This window comes from Equus przewalskii, chromosome 9 (genome assembly GCF_037783145.1).
Source record: "Equus przewalskii isolate Varuska chromosome 9, EquPr2, whole genome shotgun sequence".
Lineage (NCBI taxonomy): Eukaryota > Metazoa > Chordata > Mammalia > Perissodactyla > Equidae > Equus > Equus przewalskii.
Window position 1 is genome coordinate 4,415,784 of NC_091839.1, and position 17,614 is coordinate 4,433,397.

Below are 17,614 nucleotides of genomic sequence, written 5' to 3' on the forward strand. Positions count from 1 at the left end.
TGCAGGCCAAGGCCCCTGGAAGAGGCTGCTCCATGCTTTCTCAGGGCAGAGGCCGAGGCACCAACTGACAGTGGCCAAATGCATCCTGTCCCGTCTCAGGGCATCAGTCTCCCCACCGTGGGCTCTGAAGTCCCAACCCTTGCTACCTGGGGATTTATGGGAAGAGAAGCACTTCTAGTGGGAATCCCTGGGCTCTCCCAAGTGGCTGAGCCTCGAGCTGGCCTCAGGGCCTGGGGAGGGGCACACTCAGCTGCATCCTAATCCTGATGTCCTTTTGGGACCAGAGTGGCTCTGGACCCCATGAGGGAGGGAGTGCCTGGCTCGAGCGGCAGAGCTCCTCCAGGGCCAGCCAGGCACCTTCCCCAGCCAGCCCCGCCAGGGCCCCTGTGAGCGATGCCCAGGACTCACCTGAGACAAGCGCACCTCCAGCCCTGTTTTATTCACAGACCTTTCCAGGAAAAGCTAGCAGGGCAGCGCTGACAGGGGGCCCAGTCCACATCTTCAGGGCTTCCTTACCACAGGCCCCTCAGAGTTGGATCTCTTTTTTTCCAGGAGAAAAAAACTTTTTTGCAAAAACACCTCCTCAATAAACAACATGTAAACAGAAACAGCTGCTTTAGGCTCCACAAATGTCTCATTGTGTCTTCAAGGGTTTGTCTGTGGCGGGCAGTGCAGAGGGCTGGCAGGGGCCATTTTCCTCCTCCTCGGGGGCGTCCTGGGGGTAGACCACGAAACACAGCTCCTGGCCCCAGCGTGTCATTGACTCTGAGGACAGACAGATAGACAGACGGATGGACCTTGTGGTCTGACCCTGGGGGCAGGGCCCTCAGGGAGCTGCTCCTTCTGCAGGGCGTCCTGGACACCTGCGCTACATTGTAGGGAGGCATTCGGTGGTGGCTGGGTTCTGTGTTGCCACTGCAGCTGCTGGGAGACCCTGCTCTCGGGCGAGCCCCCAAGAGGGTCCCATCTCCAGGCCCCGCCACCTGGGGGAGGCTGCTGGCTCACCTGTGAGTCTGTGCACACACTTTGGTTTGCGTCTCCAGAACACTCCCAGGAAGAAAATGGGCACCCCCGTGAGGATGATGGCGATGCCGACCCCACACACCACAGGCTCCGAGATGAAGCTGAAGACCAGCAGGAATGCCCAAAAGACCAAGTACGTGGCCGGGATGAGGAGGCTCACCTGGGGGAGAGCGAGTGGCAGTGCCAATGGCGCAGGACGCCCAGCTCTGCTCTCTTGCCCCACCACTCCCAGGGGCCGGAGAGCTTTCCACCCTGTCCTGGGAGCTGAGGCCTGAGCCGCCCCCTTCTGGCAGCAGCCCAGCATGCTGGAAGCCAATTCATGGATGGCCAGTTGGCCAAACAGTTGAGAATTTGTCAGTTTCAGTGGCTCTGAGCTCCACACAGCGACTGTCTGTGGACCTGCCGCTTGCACTTGGCTGAAGGTCAATTGTTTGGGTGTTTCGCATTTCGGGCCCTGAGCACTTCTCCAGCTTGAGGATTTGTATGCAAACAGGAGGACTTGTCCTTTTGCTCGCTTTAGGGCCTTCGGTTTTTGTGTGGGCTTGTGGGATCCCGTGCGACCGTGAGCAAGTCTCTCAGCCTCATGTGTCCGTCCATAAACCGGGAGTATTCAAAGCCCCCACCTCACGGGCTTGTCAAGAGGACTGAACTTGTCAGTGCACCCAAAGCCCCGAGTGGGGCCAGCACGTGGCCACACCGGGACTCCCCATCGCTGTCACCGCCTGCCCTGGGCGCCCACATGGGAGAAGAGGTGACTCTGACAGCTCCCGACTCATGGGCTGGCCTGCGCTCCCCGGGGAGAGCCTTACCTTGATGGGCCTGTGGAGCGCCGGCCGCCTCCAGCGCAGCACGAGCAGGCCCAGGATGGTGACTCCATAGCAGAGGTAGTTGATGAAGGACACGTAGTTGATGAGCGTGTATGTGTCTCCCACGAGCATGATGACCGCCGTGGCCCCGCACTGGGAGAGGACTGGGGCTGAGGCCGGCCTCCCCGCCTGCCCCCTGCCAGCCCTGCAGGCTGCCCTGAGCCTGTGGCTCAGACCAGGTGGTTGGAGCCCTGGACCTGCCCTCTCCCTCTGTGGGCTGCCCCCGGGGCCAGGGCTGACTCCCACCATCACCCACGCTGCTGGGGGGCCCTGGCTCCCTACTCTGCCAGCCCAGGTCCCCCAACTTACGCAGACGAGGAGGGCAGGGATAGGGGTGCAGTGTCTGACGTGGATCATGGCCAGCAGGCTAGGCAGATGCCCCTCTCGGGCTCCAGAGAAGCACAGTCTGGGGGTGGGGACAGAGATGGGGATGGACCATGAGCCCCGCCTTGGGCCTCCCCGACAGCCAGAGCCCAGACCTCAGCTCTAGACCTGATGTCCCTCTTGAGCTGTCACCTCTGACCCTCTGCTCCAGGCCCGAGCAGCCCCACTGGGCAGTTCTTCCCCTCATCTAGCCTGCCTCCCTCTTGTTTTCTGTCCCTCAGAGTTGGGTTCGGACATCTGTTACCAGGGATTTCATTGTCCCAGCTTCAGGGGGGCCCCACCTGGCAAGATTTCACTTCCTCTGGTCCCTGGCACTGCTCACGTGCCCGGGCACCTGTCTGACCTCCCCTTGACCCCTCAGTCCCCAATCCAGTCACCTGGAGGAGGTGAACAGGTAGCCATTGATCCCTCCAAAAGTGGAAAGTGCCACGGAGACGGGCATGACCCAAGAGAAGTAGCCCAGGAGCTTCTCCCCGAAGGTCTGGGTGGGCACAGAAAAGAGGTGGTGCGTGAGGCCGGGCGGGGCCGGGTGGGGCAGGGACCGAGCAGGGCCCCACTCACCACGGCCACTGCGTTGGAGGCCAGCAGCTCCTGGGGGGACATGGCAGTGAAGTAGGCGACGTTGGTGAAGGCGTACACAAAGGTCACCAGCGGGATGGAGATGAAGATGGCGCGAGGTAGGTTCCTGGGGGCAGTGGTAGAGTGCGCCAGCGTCAGCCCTCGGGGGCCTCGGGGCTGGGGCCCAGAGGTGAGAGGGGAGCCAGGGAGGCAGCAATGGGAGGAGCTTTGAGTCTCCTCCTCCTGCGTCTGCTGGGGGCTTTGTGGCAAGGAAGGGGCAGCATGGCTGTCCATCTCCCCCACCCCAAGCCCCAGCCCGCGCACAGGCGGTGGCAGGACGGGCGGTTGGGGGAGGGGCCACATCGCACCCTATTTGCATACAGCCAAAATCAGCCTTGAAAATCCCAAAAGTGCCCTGACAGCCCAGTCCACAGACCTGGGGGCCCCCTGGCACTTCCCATAGGCCCTAGCTCTGGCCCTAGCTACAACTGTTCACTGTCAGGATCCCTGGCTAAGCATCAGATGGAGTCATTGGCTTCATCTGTAGGGACCATGTTGTGTGCACCTGTATAATTTTTGGCTAAATGCAAATAGCTAGATCCACTTACAACAGGACAATGATACTGAGTGATTCTGAGGCCCAGTAAGGGGCCGTGACTTGTCCACAGCCATACAGGACAGAGCCAGGCTGGAACACATGCGTCCCGGCTCTTTCCAGAGCCGTTCCTGTGGGGCAGTGGCATGGTCAGGCAGGTGATCAGACCAAGCCACAGGTGACAAGTCTGCAGAGAGGCTGCCTCACCCACTGCCACGCTCTGCGCCTTCCCAGGGCCTGGCCAGGTGTCCCACTCACTTTCGAGGGTCAACCAGCTCCTCAGTGACATAGTTGAGGAAGTTCCATCCGCTGAAGGCAAAGGAGCCCTGGAGGAAGGCCAGGGCCAGGTGACCCACGGAGGGTGTCATCCAGAAGTCGAAGGCATTGCTGGGCCTCAGCTCCTCAAAGTGTCCTGGGGGTCCAGAGGTCAAGCGTCAGCATCGCCTCCCCAGCCCAGGGCACAGCCCCCACTCCGGCCCTACCTTGGAAGATCTGAAGAAAGCCCACGCCAATGATGAGTGACAGGGCCAGCAGCTTCCCGCCAGTGAAGATGTCCTGGATGCGCGTGGCCCAGCGCACGCTGGAGCTATTCACCCACGTCAGAAGCACTGGGGAGGAAGGGTGGGCGGGTGAGTGGGCGCCTGGGGCTGAGCCCCTTGTGGTGGGCCAGAGGCAAGTCCAGTCCGGGCTGCAGCAGGGCAGCCTCCTGTGCAGCTGGAGTGCAAGGAGCCCAACCCCTGAGGCCCGCCTTACTGGGCTGGAGCTGGAGGAGTCCCCCCACCCCCTGGTCCTCCCATACGGGGGCAGGGAGCAGGCTGGGGCCCAACAGTCCAGCTGCTCTGGGGACAGTGGCTGGGCCCGGCCCCACAGGCGGGCACTCACTCAGGCAGGCCATGGAGAGTGCGCGGGAGGCAGCGGCCGGGGGGATGCAGTTGGGGAACACGGGCTGGAGCACGTAGTTCGAGAAGGTCATGGAGATGACGGCCAGGCTGGTGGGGTACATGATGAGGACGGCGCTCCAGAGCAGCAGGAAGCTGGAATGAGGAAAGGCCTGGTGGCACAGGCAGCCGGTGCCCTCCTGGCCAGGCCGGCCCGGGTGTGTGGAGCGGAGCAGGGCTGCACCCTGGGCCCTGGTACCCAAGGGCTGGTGTGGGTGCCAGAAGCCAGTTTCAGTCCAGGGAGGCAGGGCTGACCCTGTTGAGGTCTCTGCTCTATTCATGGACTGTTTCAACAGAGACAGTGTTCAGCAAACAGCTGTGGGCTGCCCTGGGGCAGGCGTCGAGGAGGACTCGGGAACCAACCACCTTGTTAGTGGCCACCTAGCCCCCGGACATAGGCTGTTTCCTGAGCTGGGGTGGGCTGTCCCAGGACCCCCAGGCATGGCTCCAGCCGCAGCTCTCACCAAAACCCTGTGGCTGCAGATGGCTGATGCTGGGCAGTGATCCCCCAAGGGACCTGACGTCACAAAGAGCCCCGGCTGGAGGTGGGGAGTAATTTATGTCCCTTCTGCCTGAATCTCGTCTCTGTGGGGTGCCCATGTGGGAGGAGGGGTTCTGCTCAAAGCTGGGATGCCTGACCTATTCCCGGGGGCTCTGCCTGCACCCAGGGGAGGGCTTGTCTGTTGGGGTGGTCCTAACCCCCGTCCGGCCCTCAAGGGTGGGGACCACCTCATCCAGAGACACCATCGACCTCTGGGGCACCAAGTTCGGTGGCTTCCCCCTGGTCTTCACTTTTCTCTCTAGCCCTGCTTCCTACTCCTTGCTTTGCACCACCTCCCCAAACCCCTTGGCTTCTGGGACATCCTGGCTCCAAGGCCCTCCTCCCCTGCCGGGTGCTCCCCTCTGCCCCCCCCAATGCTGGGTGCCCCTCTGGTAGAGTTTTGGGCCCTCTCCTCCCTCCCACCTTCTTCCCTAGTCTTCTCTACAGCTGCACAGCACGATTCTTCTACTTTCTCAGATCTCAGGCCCCCTCTGAGGACCCTCTCCCCAGAGGAGAGCACCCATGGACACACCCACAGGGCTGTGCACACCCTGCCAGGACCCCATCCACGGCTACCCAGTAAAGGTCACTGACCACGGCCCTCAGAACCAAACTTCATATATTTCAGCCCAGACTTTTCCTCTGAGCTCCATACCCCCCACCCAAGACTCAACCAACATGATGAGCCCCACCCCGGAAGCTCCCCGCACCGTGCCAGGACCTGCCATCTATGGAGCCTCTCCAATGGGAAAGTGAGTGTCACCCCTGCCACACCCACCTCTCCCTCATGCTACACTGCCTACCACATCCTGCCTATTTAGGCTCCTAAGTGATTCTGGAATCTTCCTGTGCCATTATTCCGGCCCTCGGCATGGCTTAGCTGGACAACTGCAATAGCTTTAACCCCCTTCCGCCCTGAGCCTACCTCATGCCCCTCAAGTCTCAGATCTGACCTGACCTCTGGCCACGGCAGACAGCTGCCCGAGCTCACCCAGGCCACTACTCTCTGTACACGCTCCCCCTCCACGCCCTTCCTCCAAGCCTTAGTGCAAACGTGGTTTCTCCCTGGAAGCTTTCCCTAGGTGGTGGGCACCCCGTTCTCTTGGCTGCTGGGCCGCTGCCTCTCACACAGCCCCTCCAAGGAAGGGTCCTCTAGGTCTTCAGCACGTCGGAGGGGCTGTTTCCCTTCTGCACCGTGAGCACCTTGAGGACAAGGATGGACCTTTTCATCACTGCATCCCCAGCCCTCAGCACACAGTAGGTGCTCAGCTAGTGTTCACTGGTGAATAAAGGAATGTCAGGAACTATTTAAAGGGGAGCTCTTGCAAGGCTGCACAAGAACACCATGTCCCCTCCCCCTGCATATGGGTTTACTAAAATCATGGCCGTCCTTGCCTGGATGCTGGCTTTGTCTAGAGGTTTCAGATAATAAGGCCTTTCCACACACAAACACCCAGGCGGGAAGTGGGGCTTAGAGGGAGCTCTATTTAAAAGGAAACACAGAGAGGTCAAGGGGCCAGCTGGAGTGTCCAGCTGGAGTGAGGGAGGCATTGGTCTCATCCACCCTGGCCTTGGAAGGCTGCCTAACACCCCACCCCCTTCCCTCCATCCACCCCCATGACCTCCCTGTGACGTGAGAAGCAGAAGGAGAAACCGAGGCCCAGGGCCCACTGGCCGCCTGCTCCTGGGAGGGTGGCCCCCCACATCACTGGTGCCCCACACTCACCCAGCCAGGCCCCCGAAGATCTCGGTGACATAGGCGTAGTCCCCTCCAGACTTGGGGATGGCGACTCCCAGCTCCGCGTAGCAGAGGGAGCCCAGGGCAGTGACGCCCCCACCCAGGACCCAGACGAAGAGGGCCAGACCCACAGAGCCTGAGTGCTCCAGGACTCCCTTGGGGGAGATGAAGATGCCCGAGCCGATGATGTTCCCTGCACGGGGAGAGATGGGGGGGTATCAGGTCTGGGGACCCCTCAGCAGCCCAGCCTCTGGGGGGCTCCGGATGCTGCAGTGAGGAAGGGGGCCAGGCTGCTCCCTGGAGGAGAGAGGGGGTGGGCCCGGAGGCACGAGGATGCCACTGGGTCCCTCAAACCTGGCAGGTCCCACTCGGGGCTCATCCTCTCCCTCTCGCCAGTCGCTGGCATGGGAAATGGCACCTTGTCCATCCAGTCAGGCTCCCCTTGTGGACATGGATCCGAGTTCCTCTGCCCCGCACTTACCCTATGAGGCGGAGCAAGCTCAAGCGAGGGGGGCTCGGACACCTGCGTGATGGCAGAGTGGCACCACTCCTGTGCATCCCCACAGGACCTAGTTTTATAGCCTCCAGCCACCTGTCCTTCTTCCAACCTGCTGGCCACAGCTGGCCTCCTAAAGCAAGGCCCTGACCATGACCTTCTCCCAAGTTCAAACTCAGGGAGTGGCACCTCCTCCATGAAGCGCTCCTTGACCATGCCGCTTTGGGCTCCTCTTCCTTTTCCTCAGGCTCGTGGTCCCACAAAACCCTGCCCTGTACTTTACTTCTTTATCTTCCATCTCCCCTTCCCTCTGCCTGCCTCTTGGGCTCCTCCCTAACCTAGGACCTAGGCTGCCAACACCGACTCAGAAGAGACCTTGTTTCCTGGCACTGTGAAATGTTTCAGGTCCTGGGCAAGGGCCAGTGGGGTGAGGGAGAGTAACTGGTGCATTTTCAGCGCTGGGGGTTGGTCAGCAGCTATCATGGAAGGAATGGCAGGCTGGCAGAGCCTCTTGGCCGGGCCTGGGGTCTCTACACAGACTGCCTCTCCATTTGGGACAGCCCACTGGTTGCAAACAGTGGTACAGTGGTCACTGCTTTAATCCCAGGAGCACAATGGGAAATCCCGGCGGGGGCTCAGGAGGCCTGGGACCCCAGCCCGTCAGGCCATCTCTTGAGTCCTGTCTGTACAATGGGGTTACTGTGAGGATTCAGTGAGACGCAGTATGGGAGCCCTCAGCTCATCCACAGCCATATCCGGGTGCACTTTGCATCCCCCTTTGCACGATTCTGTACGAGCTGCCTGCAGCCTCGCCTGCTCTCTTCTGTCCCCCAGCACACAGTAGGTGCTCAATACTTATCTGTTGAGTACACTGATGGATGAGTAAATGGCCCGATACCCAAAGTGGCACCAATGCCCTGATGACTGGGGACAGCAGTATCCACTCGGCCCTCCTGGGTGGGGGGGGACTGTGAGGAGGGGAAGAAGGGGTGGCCAGCTTCTGAGGCTCAGCTGCGAGTGGTCACAGAAGGCCTGTCCTGCCCCCAGGGCCGACTCTGAGTCTTGGAAGGATGGGCATGGGGGTGGGGTGCTCCGTTGCCTCACGGTGTCTGGGAGTGGAACAAGAGGAAATGCACAGAGGGCCAAGTTGTGGTCTGCAGAGTAGGTTCCCAGGATGAGCAAGACTCTGAGTGCCCACTTAGCCCTGAGCTGCCTGGCAGTTAGGGCAAAGAGGGCAATATTCTGGGTAGCCTGAGTCTCACCATCTATGTAAATAAATCAGGTCATATCACTGGTGATTTGCACTAGGGCCTGCCTGAGAGAAAATGATCCCAAAACCCACAGGCCACCTGAATAGATGAGCAAGACTGCTGGGATCCAGGGCTCAGCCCCTTGACAAGGTCGCCCTGCTGGTCAGGGCCCTTGGGGGGAGCACACATCCATCGTGGCAGAGCCTGCCTGCTCCACCTGCCAGGTCCTCAGGCGGGTCTGGACAGGGACACAGCTGTGGCTGCCAATCTGCATGCATTCCTTGTCCACGGTGCTCCCCCTACCCCCACCCCTGGCCGACACAGATTTCCAGTCTGGATGGCCACGATGCCCCACTTGGTTTTCCAGTCACATCCCAGGAGCCCTAAATGCATCCAGATAAGGATGAAGGAATTCCTGTCCCCAAGTCCCCAGAGGTAAGCTGTGTCCTCAGCCTCCTTCCAGGGGCACAAGCGTCACCTCCCTCATCCACCACAGGGGTCCAGGGCCTGGATGGGCTGCCGGGTTTCTAAAGGGCCTTTGAGTTCACTCCCTCCGGCAGCAGAGCCTCTGTTCTCAGGACCTGGTGGAGTGGGATTTGCCAAAAGCCAGTGAGGTTGGAAGCCAGCGGGGGCTGGGTGGCCTTGGAAGGAGCTGGGGGCATCCAAAGCCCCAGGCCACCCACCCTGTGGGGACCCCACCACATTGCACAACTCAGCCTGGGAGGGCCTCAACAGCATAGCCATTGGGGAAGCCATACCTGGCTCCTCGTCCTCTGAGGCTGGGGTCTGAAAGGGACACATCACTAGCCTGTGCCTGGTGGCTGGAAACTCCCATGCTGGGATCTAGGGGGTGAGCGGGGGCACTATGTTTTGAACAAATGGCCTCAGGTACAGTGCAGAACTTCTTGCCCATGTGGCTCAAAGGAACATGTGTGCCAGCTGGTGTCTCTGAGGTCCTTGGGGGCCTCGCCCCCTGGGCCTGGACAACCTCCAGCATCTGCTCCAGGTTTGTGCTGGCAGGTGGCAGAAAACCCCATCGAGGTCCACTGGCTGTACTTGGCACCGTGTGGGCTCTGGAGGGAGCAACAGGGGCCGCGGGCTTGGGTGAGAAGCAGAGGGCAAAGAGGAGAGGCAGGATGCTGAGGACAGAGGTGGGGGCCTCCAGCCCTGGCATGAGGACAGGGGGTGTGGAGAAGGGACTTCGGAGCTGCAGGGGTGCCTGCCCAGCACTCTGGTGGCGGCGGGCTCAGGCCTGCCTCTCAGCCCTCATGTTCAGGCCTCAGAATCAGCTCTGCCCGATTTGGGGAACAGCAGTGGACAAACCCAGCCCTTGGAGGATCCTGTTCTGGAGGCAAAGGAGGAACCAGGGAATGTGGGATGAGCCCGGAGTCAGGGGTCAGACCCACGGTGGGCTGGAGAAATGCAGGTTCCCGGGCCTCCACATTCCTATCCACACAATGAGATGGCTTCTCTGTGGTCCCGGCGGGTCCTTGGCGGGGCCAGAGCTCCCAGGCAGGTGGGCGAGGATGGGATTCCCCTTCCCAGGAGCCCCCCTCCAGTCTCCTTCTGCCCTCTCCCCTCAGCCTGAGCTGGGTGGTTTTTATCACATTAAGATGTTTGGCCTGATGGGGCTTACCCGGCTCCACGGAGGAACGAAGAAAGGGCCATTGTTCCCCTGGCCGCTGCCGTGTCGCTGACCTATTTCTGGGAGGCAGCGGCCGACCATGGAGGTCGCAGGGGTGGACCGTGGAGGTCATGTTGGTGGAAGGAGCCAGCTGCCCTCAGTGTGTGGGGGCGGAATGCGCAGTCTGATTTGGGGAGGGGGCAACGAGGTCCTGTCAGGCCAGGCCGCCAGCACCACCTCTCATCCCTAAAAACTTTCAGGAGTTGGCTGCGTGACCTCAGGCCAGTGCTGCCCTTCTGTGCCTCAGTTTCCCCTTCTGCCAGGTACGGCCACTGGGGTAGGGGTTGGCAGAGGGCTGGTTCAACCCTGACTTTGGCAGAGGCATTGAGCAGGTGGACGTGTCCTGCACGACTGCTCGGGGCCCACGGAAACAGTCTGCTCAGGGCCCCTTGTCCTCCACTGCGGCAGGTCTCTCCTCAGCTCACTGGCCTCCCAGAAGCAACACCACCCCCGAGGAAGCCCTCCCTGACCTCCCACCTTGACCCCTATACCCTGGACCCTGCCCCACTCCCATGGTACCTGGAGGACAGTCAGGAAGTGATCCCTTTATTCCCCACCCTAGGTGGACCCTGCATTCCCAGAGGGAAGGGGCTGAGCCCCCAAAAAGGACAGGGAGCCCCTGGGGCCTAGGGCATCTTACGCGTGCCTCTTTCAGCGAGCATGATTGTGACGGGGCCGCCTCCTGTCACACTGGCTCGCTGGCCCGACAGAAGGCAGCTCCGGTGCTCCTGGGCCTGATCAGGGGCTGGCCAGGGGCCAGGCCTCCTTCCCTTGCCCCGGGCAATGGGTCCTAGCCCCTCCCCACTAGGATATGACCCATGAGGCCACTGGGCAAGAACTGCAAATTCCCATTTGAAGTTGGTAGGTCCCAAGGTTCCTGAAGCCACAGGCAGGGCCTTTACTAGTTGAGAACACCCAACTAGTGGGGGTTCGACTACCAGATTGCTCAGGGTGGGTGACTGTGGATAGGGACTTCGCCTCTCCTAGCCTACTTATCTGTAAAATGGGGAGAAGAGGCAAGGATGTGGGCAGGCTCCCACTCGGCATGGCACATTGGAGGCCCTAGGAAGCGCTATTGTCACCCACCTTGGAGACACCCTAGGCCACCCAATCTGGCCTTTGGAGATCTCATCCACATGGGACCTCGACACCCTGGGGTGAGCAGCCAGAGCCCTGCTTTGGGGGCCCTGTTGTCACCCTGGGCAAAGCCTATGCCTCCAAGCACATGAGTGTCCTAACGGTGATATGCATCAGGCACCCCTCCAGGGGGACAGAAGGGCCCACTGAGGTCTTGACAGAACTCCAGGGAGGTGGGTGGGCACGTTTCCAGGACATGCTTGGAATCGCCAACCGGTAACCCACTTTCCTTTTGAGAGAGGGATGGTAGAAGTGGGGAGCACACTCTGCCTGGCTCCCTCAGCCCAGCCCGGCCTCCTGTGCCTCGTCTCCAGGCTGAGTCTCATCAAGGTCACCGAGCAGCTCCACGCTGCTGGATCCAGCTGTCAAGCCCCAGGCTGCATCTGACTTGTCTCATCAGTAGCGCCTGGCAGGTTGATCCCCTCCTCACTCAGCCTCCTGGCCTTCCTCCCGCCTGGCTGACTCCTCTGCTGGTTGCTTCCTCTCTCTCCTGACTTCCAGAAGTCGGGTGCCTGGGGCTCAGTTCTGGGGCATCTGCCCTTTTCTTTCTATGCTCAGTCCCTTGGAGACCTCATCCAGTCCCCCAGCTTCTGCTGGCAACCCTCAAATTTATATCCCAAGCCGGGACCTCTCTACTAAGCTAAACCTGTACATCCAGCCAATTACTCAACAAACGGGCATCCCAAATTTCACACGTTCAAAGTGGGATTCCTGATGCTCACCGCCTTTCCCCCAGACCTGCTCCTCTCGCAGTCCTCCCGGGGCAATAAATGGCAAACCGTGCTCCCAGGTGCTCAGTCCCAAACCTCGTGTCACCCTTGACTCCTCCTTTCTCCCCTACCTCGTGTCCAGTGCATCACGAATCCTTTGGCTCTATCATCCAAACATACCCAGAACCTAACCTCCTCTCAGCACCTCCACTGCCGCCACCCTGCTCTTCGTCTCTTACCCAGGTGACTCAACTACCCTCCTACCAGGCTCCCTGCTTCTGCCCCTGATGCCCACTCCCTCTTCTCCATTATGAGCCCCATCCCATGCCATCCCATGCCTTCCTATCCCATCCCACGCCTTCCTATCCCATCTCATGCCTTCCTATCCCATCCCATGCCATCCCATGCCTTCCTATCCCATCCCATGCCATCCCACGCCATCCCATACCTTCTTATCCCATCCCATGCCATATCATCCCATGCCATCCCATGCCATCCCACGCCTTCCTACCCCATCCCATGCCATATCATCCCATGCCATCCCATGCCTTCCTATCCCATCCCATGCCATCCCACGCCTTCCTATCCCATCCCATGCCATATCATCCCATGCCATCTCAAGCCTTCCTATCCTATCCCATGCCATCCCACGCCTTCCTATCCCGTCCCATGCCATCCCACGCCTTCCTATCCCATCCCATGCCATCTCAAGCCTTCCTATCCTATCCCATGCCATCCCATGCCTTCCTATCCCGTCCCATGCCATCCCATGCCTTCCTATCCCACCCCATGCCATCCTATGCCTTCCTATCCCATCCCATGCCATCTAACACCTTTCTATCCCATCCCATGCCATATCATCCCATGCCTTGTTATCCCACCCCATGCCATCCCATGCCTTCCTATCCCATCCCATGCCATATCATCCCATGCCATCCCATGCCTTCCTATCCCATCCCATGCCATAGCATCCCACGCCTTCTTATCCCACCCCATGCCTTCCTATCCCATCCCATGCCATCCCACGCCTTCCTATCCCATCCCATGCCATATCATCCCATGCCATCCCATGCCTTCCTATGCCATCCCATGCCATAGCATCCCATGCCATCCCATGCCTTCTTATCCCATCCCATGCCTTTCTATCCTATCCCATGCCATGCCACCCTATTGCATTCATGCCATCCAACCCAATGCCATCCAATCCTATCCCCTGCCATGCCATCCCATGCCATCCCTCTCCTGCTCAAAGTCCTCCCAGGGCTCCCATGTCACAAATAGAAAAAGGCAAAGTCCTTACTGTGGTCTGCAAGACCCGCACAAACTGGACCCCATCCCACTCCTCACACCTCTCCCACCTACAATGCTCCCTCTTGCCTTAATTTTCTCTCTCTTATTACCGCGTCGGCGGAACATCCAGCGTGTTTATCTTGTCTGCTCTTTGCCTTCCCGGCTGGAATGTCGGCTCTGGGAGGACAGGGATTCTGTCTGTCTTGTTCCTTGTTGTGTCTCTAGCACCTAGAACAGTGCTCAGCCCTGTTCAGTACCTAATTGTTGAATAGATGAATGAGTGTGTCCAGTGCTGGCAGGCCCCCACTCTTGTAGCAGGAGCTGCCTTGGCTCCCAGCAGTGTCCCAAGGCACACCAAGGGCATCTGCTCCTGGGCTGGTTGCAGCCTCAGGCCCTCAGTTTCCTCATCTGTAAACTGGGGCTGTGGTGAGGCACAGACAAGCTCCTGTGTGGTTTTACGTCTCCTCAGGGTCCCAGGGAGGAGGGGCCGGGTTTCTGGAGAGGGCCATCCTCTGAGCAGCCTAGCTACCTCCAGCCCTGGAGGCGACAGAGACGGAGCTGGCCATGGCTGAATGAGCAGGGATTGGCTCCTAAGGAGACAGGGTTCATGAAGAGGACCCCTGAGTCCTGAACATACTTGAGCCTGCCCCACAAACACCTGCATGGGCTGGGTGGATGCCCGAGTCAGAGGGAGAGAGTGGAGGAGAGCACAGCCTGGTCAGCAGGCCCAGGGTGCCTCCCTCTCTGCTCGACCTGGGCATGTCCCTTCCTTGGGTGTGGAGCAGGAGAGGAGCAGCCCGAGGTCCTTGAGTCAGGACAAGAGACCCTGTACACACAGCCCCAGGTGGGGCTGGGAGAATCAGGGGCATTCGTCTCTCCGTCTGTTTGTTCATCCATCCATAGCAGAACGGGCAGCTCAGGGAATCCTGGTCGAATGAGCTCCCAGCTCAGTCCCCAACCTTTCCCATCAAGGGCTCTGAATCAGGCCCCAATTTTTCTCAGCACCAGAGCAGTGTGAAGAAGAGCACTGGACTGGGAGTGAGTCCAAACCTGGTTCCAAACCCCAAGCCCACCACTTGCAGCAGTGTCACTTAACTCCAACCTCACTTCTACATCTGTAAAATGGGTATAAAAATTCCCATCTTTCAAAGCGGGCATAAGAGTCAAATGAGAGAAAGGGGAACACGTTTTCATAATGTCGTACGAGGTGTTTTTCTGAATAGATATTGGATGTGGCCATGTCTTGCACAGCCCCTGCTCCGTGGCTCATGTTCCTCTAGGCTGGCCTGCTCCCCCCATGTCATGCTTGCTGCGGCCAGCAGGTGCTGTCTAAACATGTTTTAGGTGGCGTCTGTTCCAGCCCAAAGTTGCCTTCCTGAAGGCCCCGCCCCTCCGCCTGGGACAGGGCCTGGGGACAAGGGGAAAGTTACCCGATCTTCTGGAGCCTCTACCTGGAGGCTTTGGAGATAACAAGTTCCGTAGCTGGTAACACGCAAGAAAGATGATGGGGTGGGATCTAAAGTTCTCAAGACCTTTAAAGCGAACTCATGACACTTTGCAGACATTTCTGACCAGGCTCCCCAGGGCAGGAGGGTGGGGTAAGATGGTGGGCGCCCAGAACAGTGAATGGGGAGGGGGACCTTTGGGGCATCAACTGGGGAGGGCAGTGCAGACCCTGACTCAGCCCACACCTGGCTCCTCCCTCCTCTCCTGTCCCCTGCCGGTCTGAGCTGAGTCTTCCCTTGCCCGTCTCCTGCCCAGTCCAGCCTCCTCAGGATGTAACCCTTCAGAGCTCCCTATGCAGGGGCCACTTAGACCACCACTGAGTGTCCTGGGCTGGGGCCAGGTCCTCTGGGTTCTGTTCCTGAGTCTGCCACCCTTGGCCAACTCACCCCTCACCCCAGCTCAGCCTTCAAGGTCTAGAGGCCAAGAGGCAGTGGACCTGGAACAGCAAGCATGGACTGAAACGTGGGGGAGCTGTCAGGGCAGAGCTGGGCTGCACGGGAAATTCTTACAGGGTCTGGCCCGGAGAAGGAGCGTGATGGTGGAGCTAACCTCCTCTACTTGCACCACCATCACCACCAGGGCCCTCTTTTGAGGAGAGAGGAGCCAGCAGCCTCTGCCCGACCTGAAGGGGATGGGATACGGGGAGGAGGCGAAGTAGGAAGACAGCTGAAGGATACTGGGCTTAGCTGAGGCAGCCCAGGAAGAGCCGGGTCTCTCCCTGCACCTGTCTGGCACCAGGTGTAGCTGGCTCCAGGCTTGGTCAGCCTCTTGACCCCCTGGTCCATCCGTGATGGGTGGGCTTCCTCTTCCTGGGGACACAGCTCCGGGAGAGGGTGTGGGCCAGGGCAAAGCTCTAACCAGTACCCTGGCCAAATCTCTTGCCCCAGCCCCTTCTCCCAGCAGACAGTCAAGCAGGGGTACTCTAGGCCAAGGTCTCAGGGCCAGAACAGGACCATCTCCTGGAAGATAGCATTCTACGGCCAAATGGCTGTGTTCCGGGGCAACTCTCGGTGTGAGTACAGGGGATGGCCAAGAGCCAGACCCCAGGCATGGCCCAGAAACTCCCCGTTTGGGGGCAGAGGAAGAGAAGGTGGAGACCCTGGGGTCTGCCCTGCTGAGCCCCCAACTTTCTCCATCTTCAGCGGTCTGAGGATGGGTGGGCAATGGATGTACAAGCAGTTCCCACTGGCTGGGGAGGAGAAGACCACTCATCCCTCCCCTGTCATTCATCCCTCCAGCTCGTGTCTCCTGGGACACAGGGCATGGAACAGACCCCTCCCAGGAGGGTCTCTGAGGCATCTGGTGTGGACATAGGCACAGGTCTGTGTTAGCCAGTTCCTGAGGAGTCAGTGTTCATGCCCTGTGACAGAAGGAGGAAAATCCCACTACTGTCCTCACTGTCCCCTGAGTCCTCTGCCTACCCAGAAGTCGCCATATGGGGACAGGACACAGGGACTTATTCTCAGGTGAGGAAGCTGAGGCCAGAGAGCCAGAGGCTGCGAGTGCCTGTTGGGATCCCAGTCCAGGGAGCAGCTGGCTTTTCTGCAGGCTTGGTCAGCCCACCCCAGCACTGGCACGTCCGCTCACTGGCTGCTCAGCCCCCCACCCCCAGGGTCCTGCTGCCAAACTCTATAGTAACTATACACCCTGAACCTATTTTTCCTCTGGGCTGGCTCTACCTGTCCAGTCTACCCACATTCCCTCCTGCTTTTGAAGACTAAATCACCCACATGCATGGCACCAGGACGCTGCACACAGTAGGGTCTCAGTTTGAGCCACAGGCCAGAACTTGGGGTTTCAATGGGGGTCAGCCTGTGCAGCCCCGGCACTTGCAAGGCTCCTGCACTCAAGGCAGGACCATAGTCATCTCCATTTCACAGATGAGAAAACTGAGGCTAAGTGTCTTGCTGAAGCCCCACAATGAGGTAAAGACAGGAGGATTCCAGCGGTGAAGGGGACCCTCACCTCCCTCAGGCACAAAAATTCGGGGTGCCTGGGAAGGTGGGAACAAGAAGCCCTGTGTGAAGGGCGACACCGTAGGTGCCCCGGGCACCCCCTCACCCACGGTCCCACTGTCGCAGACCCTTAGGAGCGCCCGGAGAGAGGGGTGCCCCTCGTTCCTGCCGCCCCAGGCCCCCGCTCGCCTCAGGCCCCGCTCACCGATGATGATGGTGCAGGCGCTCACCAGCCCGATCTCCTTCTTGAGCGCCACCCGCTCCGAGGCGCCGGGGCCGGGGCCAGGGCCGGAGGAGGGCGAAGGCGCAGGGCCGGGGTTCCCGCGCCTGCTCGGCTGCTGCGTATGGCCGGCCATGTCACTGTCCCGCCACGTCCCTGCTCCCTGCGCTGACCCGTCTGTCCGACCGGCCGCCGCTCCGTCGGTGCGTCCGTCTGTCGGTGCGCGCGCCGCCCTGGCAGCCCGGACAGCGCCCACCGGCGGGCGCATGCGCTGGCGCGGGGCCCGGGCCCTGGGCCGGGGTGGCAGGGGCCAGGGAGGGGCGGAAGGAGGGCCAGCCTGCAGCCCCCTCCCCCCTCCTGCCTTAAAGGGGACTCCCCCCGCGGCCCTGCCCGCCCGATCCGGGTCTGGGAAGGAAGGAGAGGACTTGAGGCAGATCTAGTTAGAACTTCCTAGTTGAGCGAAGGAAGGGGCCCTCCCGCTGCCTGAGTCACATCCACTCGTGGGGTGGGGGTGGGGGAGCAGAGCTCAAAGGCAGGACTGTCCCTGCCCTCAAGGAGACTGAGGAGCCGGCAAAAATAATAGCTGTCTGTGCTTTGGGACCCACTGTGTGCCAGCGCGTCCACAGCCCTTAGATCCTGCAACAGCCCCCGAGTGCGCGTGTGCGGGGAGAGGGGTGCAGGTTGGGTCCCTTCTACAGGTGGAAGATGCGGCCCAGAGACGGG

The 17,614-nt window shown here is 60.3% G+C and overlaps 1 protein-coding gene across 1 annotated transcript; it reads right to left on the bottom strand.

Moving 5' to 3' along the window:
• Positions 1-420: 420 nt before the first annotated feature.
• On the bottom strand, positions 421-17,183 carry SLC7A10 (solute carrier family 7 member 10). The gene is made up of 11 exons (XM_070632530.1): positions 16,877-17,183; positions 6,632-6,836; positions 4,309-4,460; positions 3,909-4,034; positions 3,685-3,838; positions 2,835-2,958; positions 2,651-2,754; positions 2,199-2,295; positions 1,833-1,982; positions 1,006-1,183; positions 421-765 (listed from the first exon to the last, which is right to left on the bottom strand). Exons 1-11 carry the CDS (start codon positions 17,157-17,159, stop codon positions 635-637), a joined length of 1,704 nt encoding a protein of 567 aa, XP_070488631.1. The 5' UTR covers positions 17,160-17,183; the 3' UTR covers positions 421-634.
• Positions 17,184-17,614: the final 431 nt, after the last annotated feature.

Coding starts and splice junctions, on each gene's coding strand:
- SLC7A10 (XM_070632530.1), bottom strand. CDS start 17,159: ATGCGCCCGCCGGTGGGCGCTGTCCGGGCTGCCAGGGCGGCGCGCGCA. Junction 1,983..2,198: donor TCCCTGCCCTCCTCGTCTGC/GTAAGTTGGGGG, acceptor GTCCTCTCCCAG/TGCGGGGCCACGGCGGTCAT. Junction 766..1,005: donor GTGTGTGCACAGACTCACAG/GTGAGCCAGCAG, acceptor GTCTGTCCTCAG/AGTCAATGACACGCTGGGGC.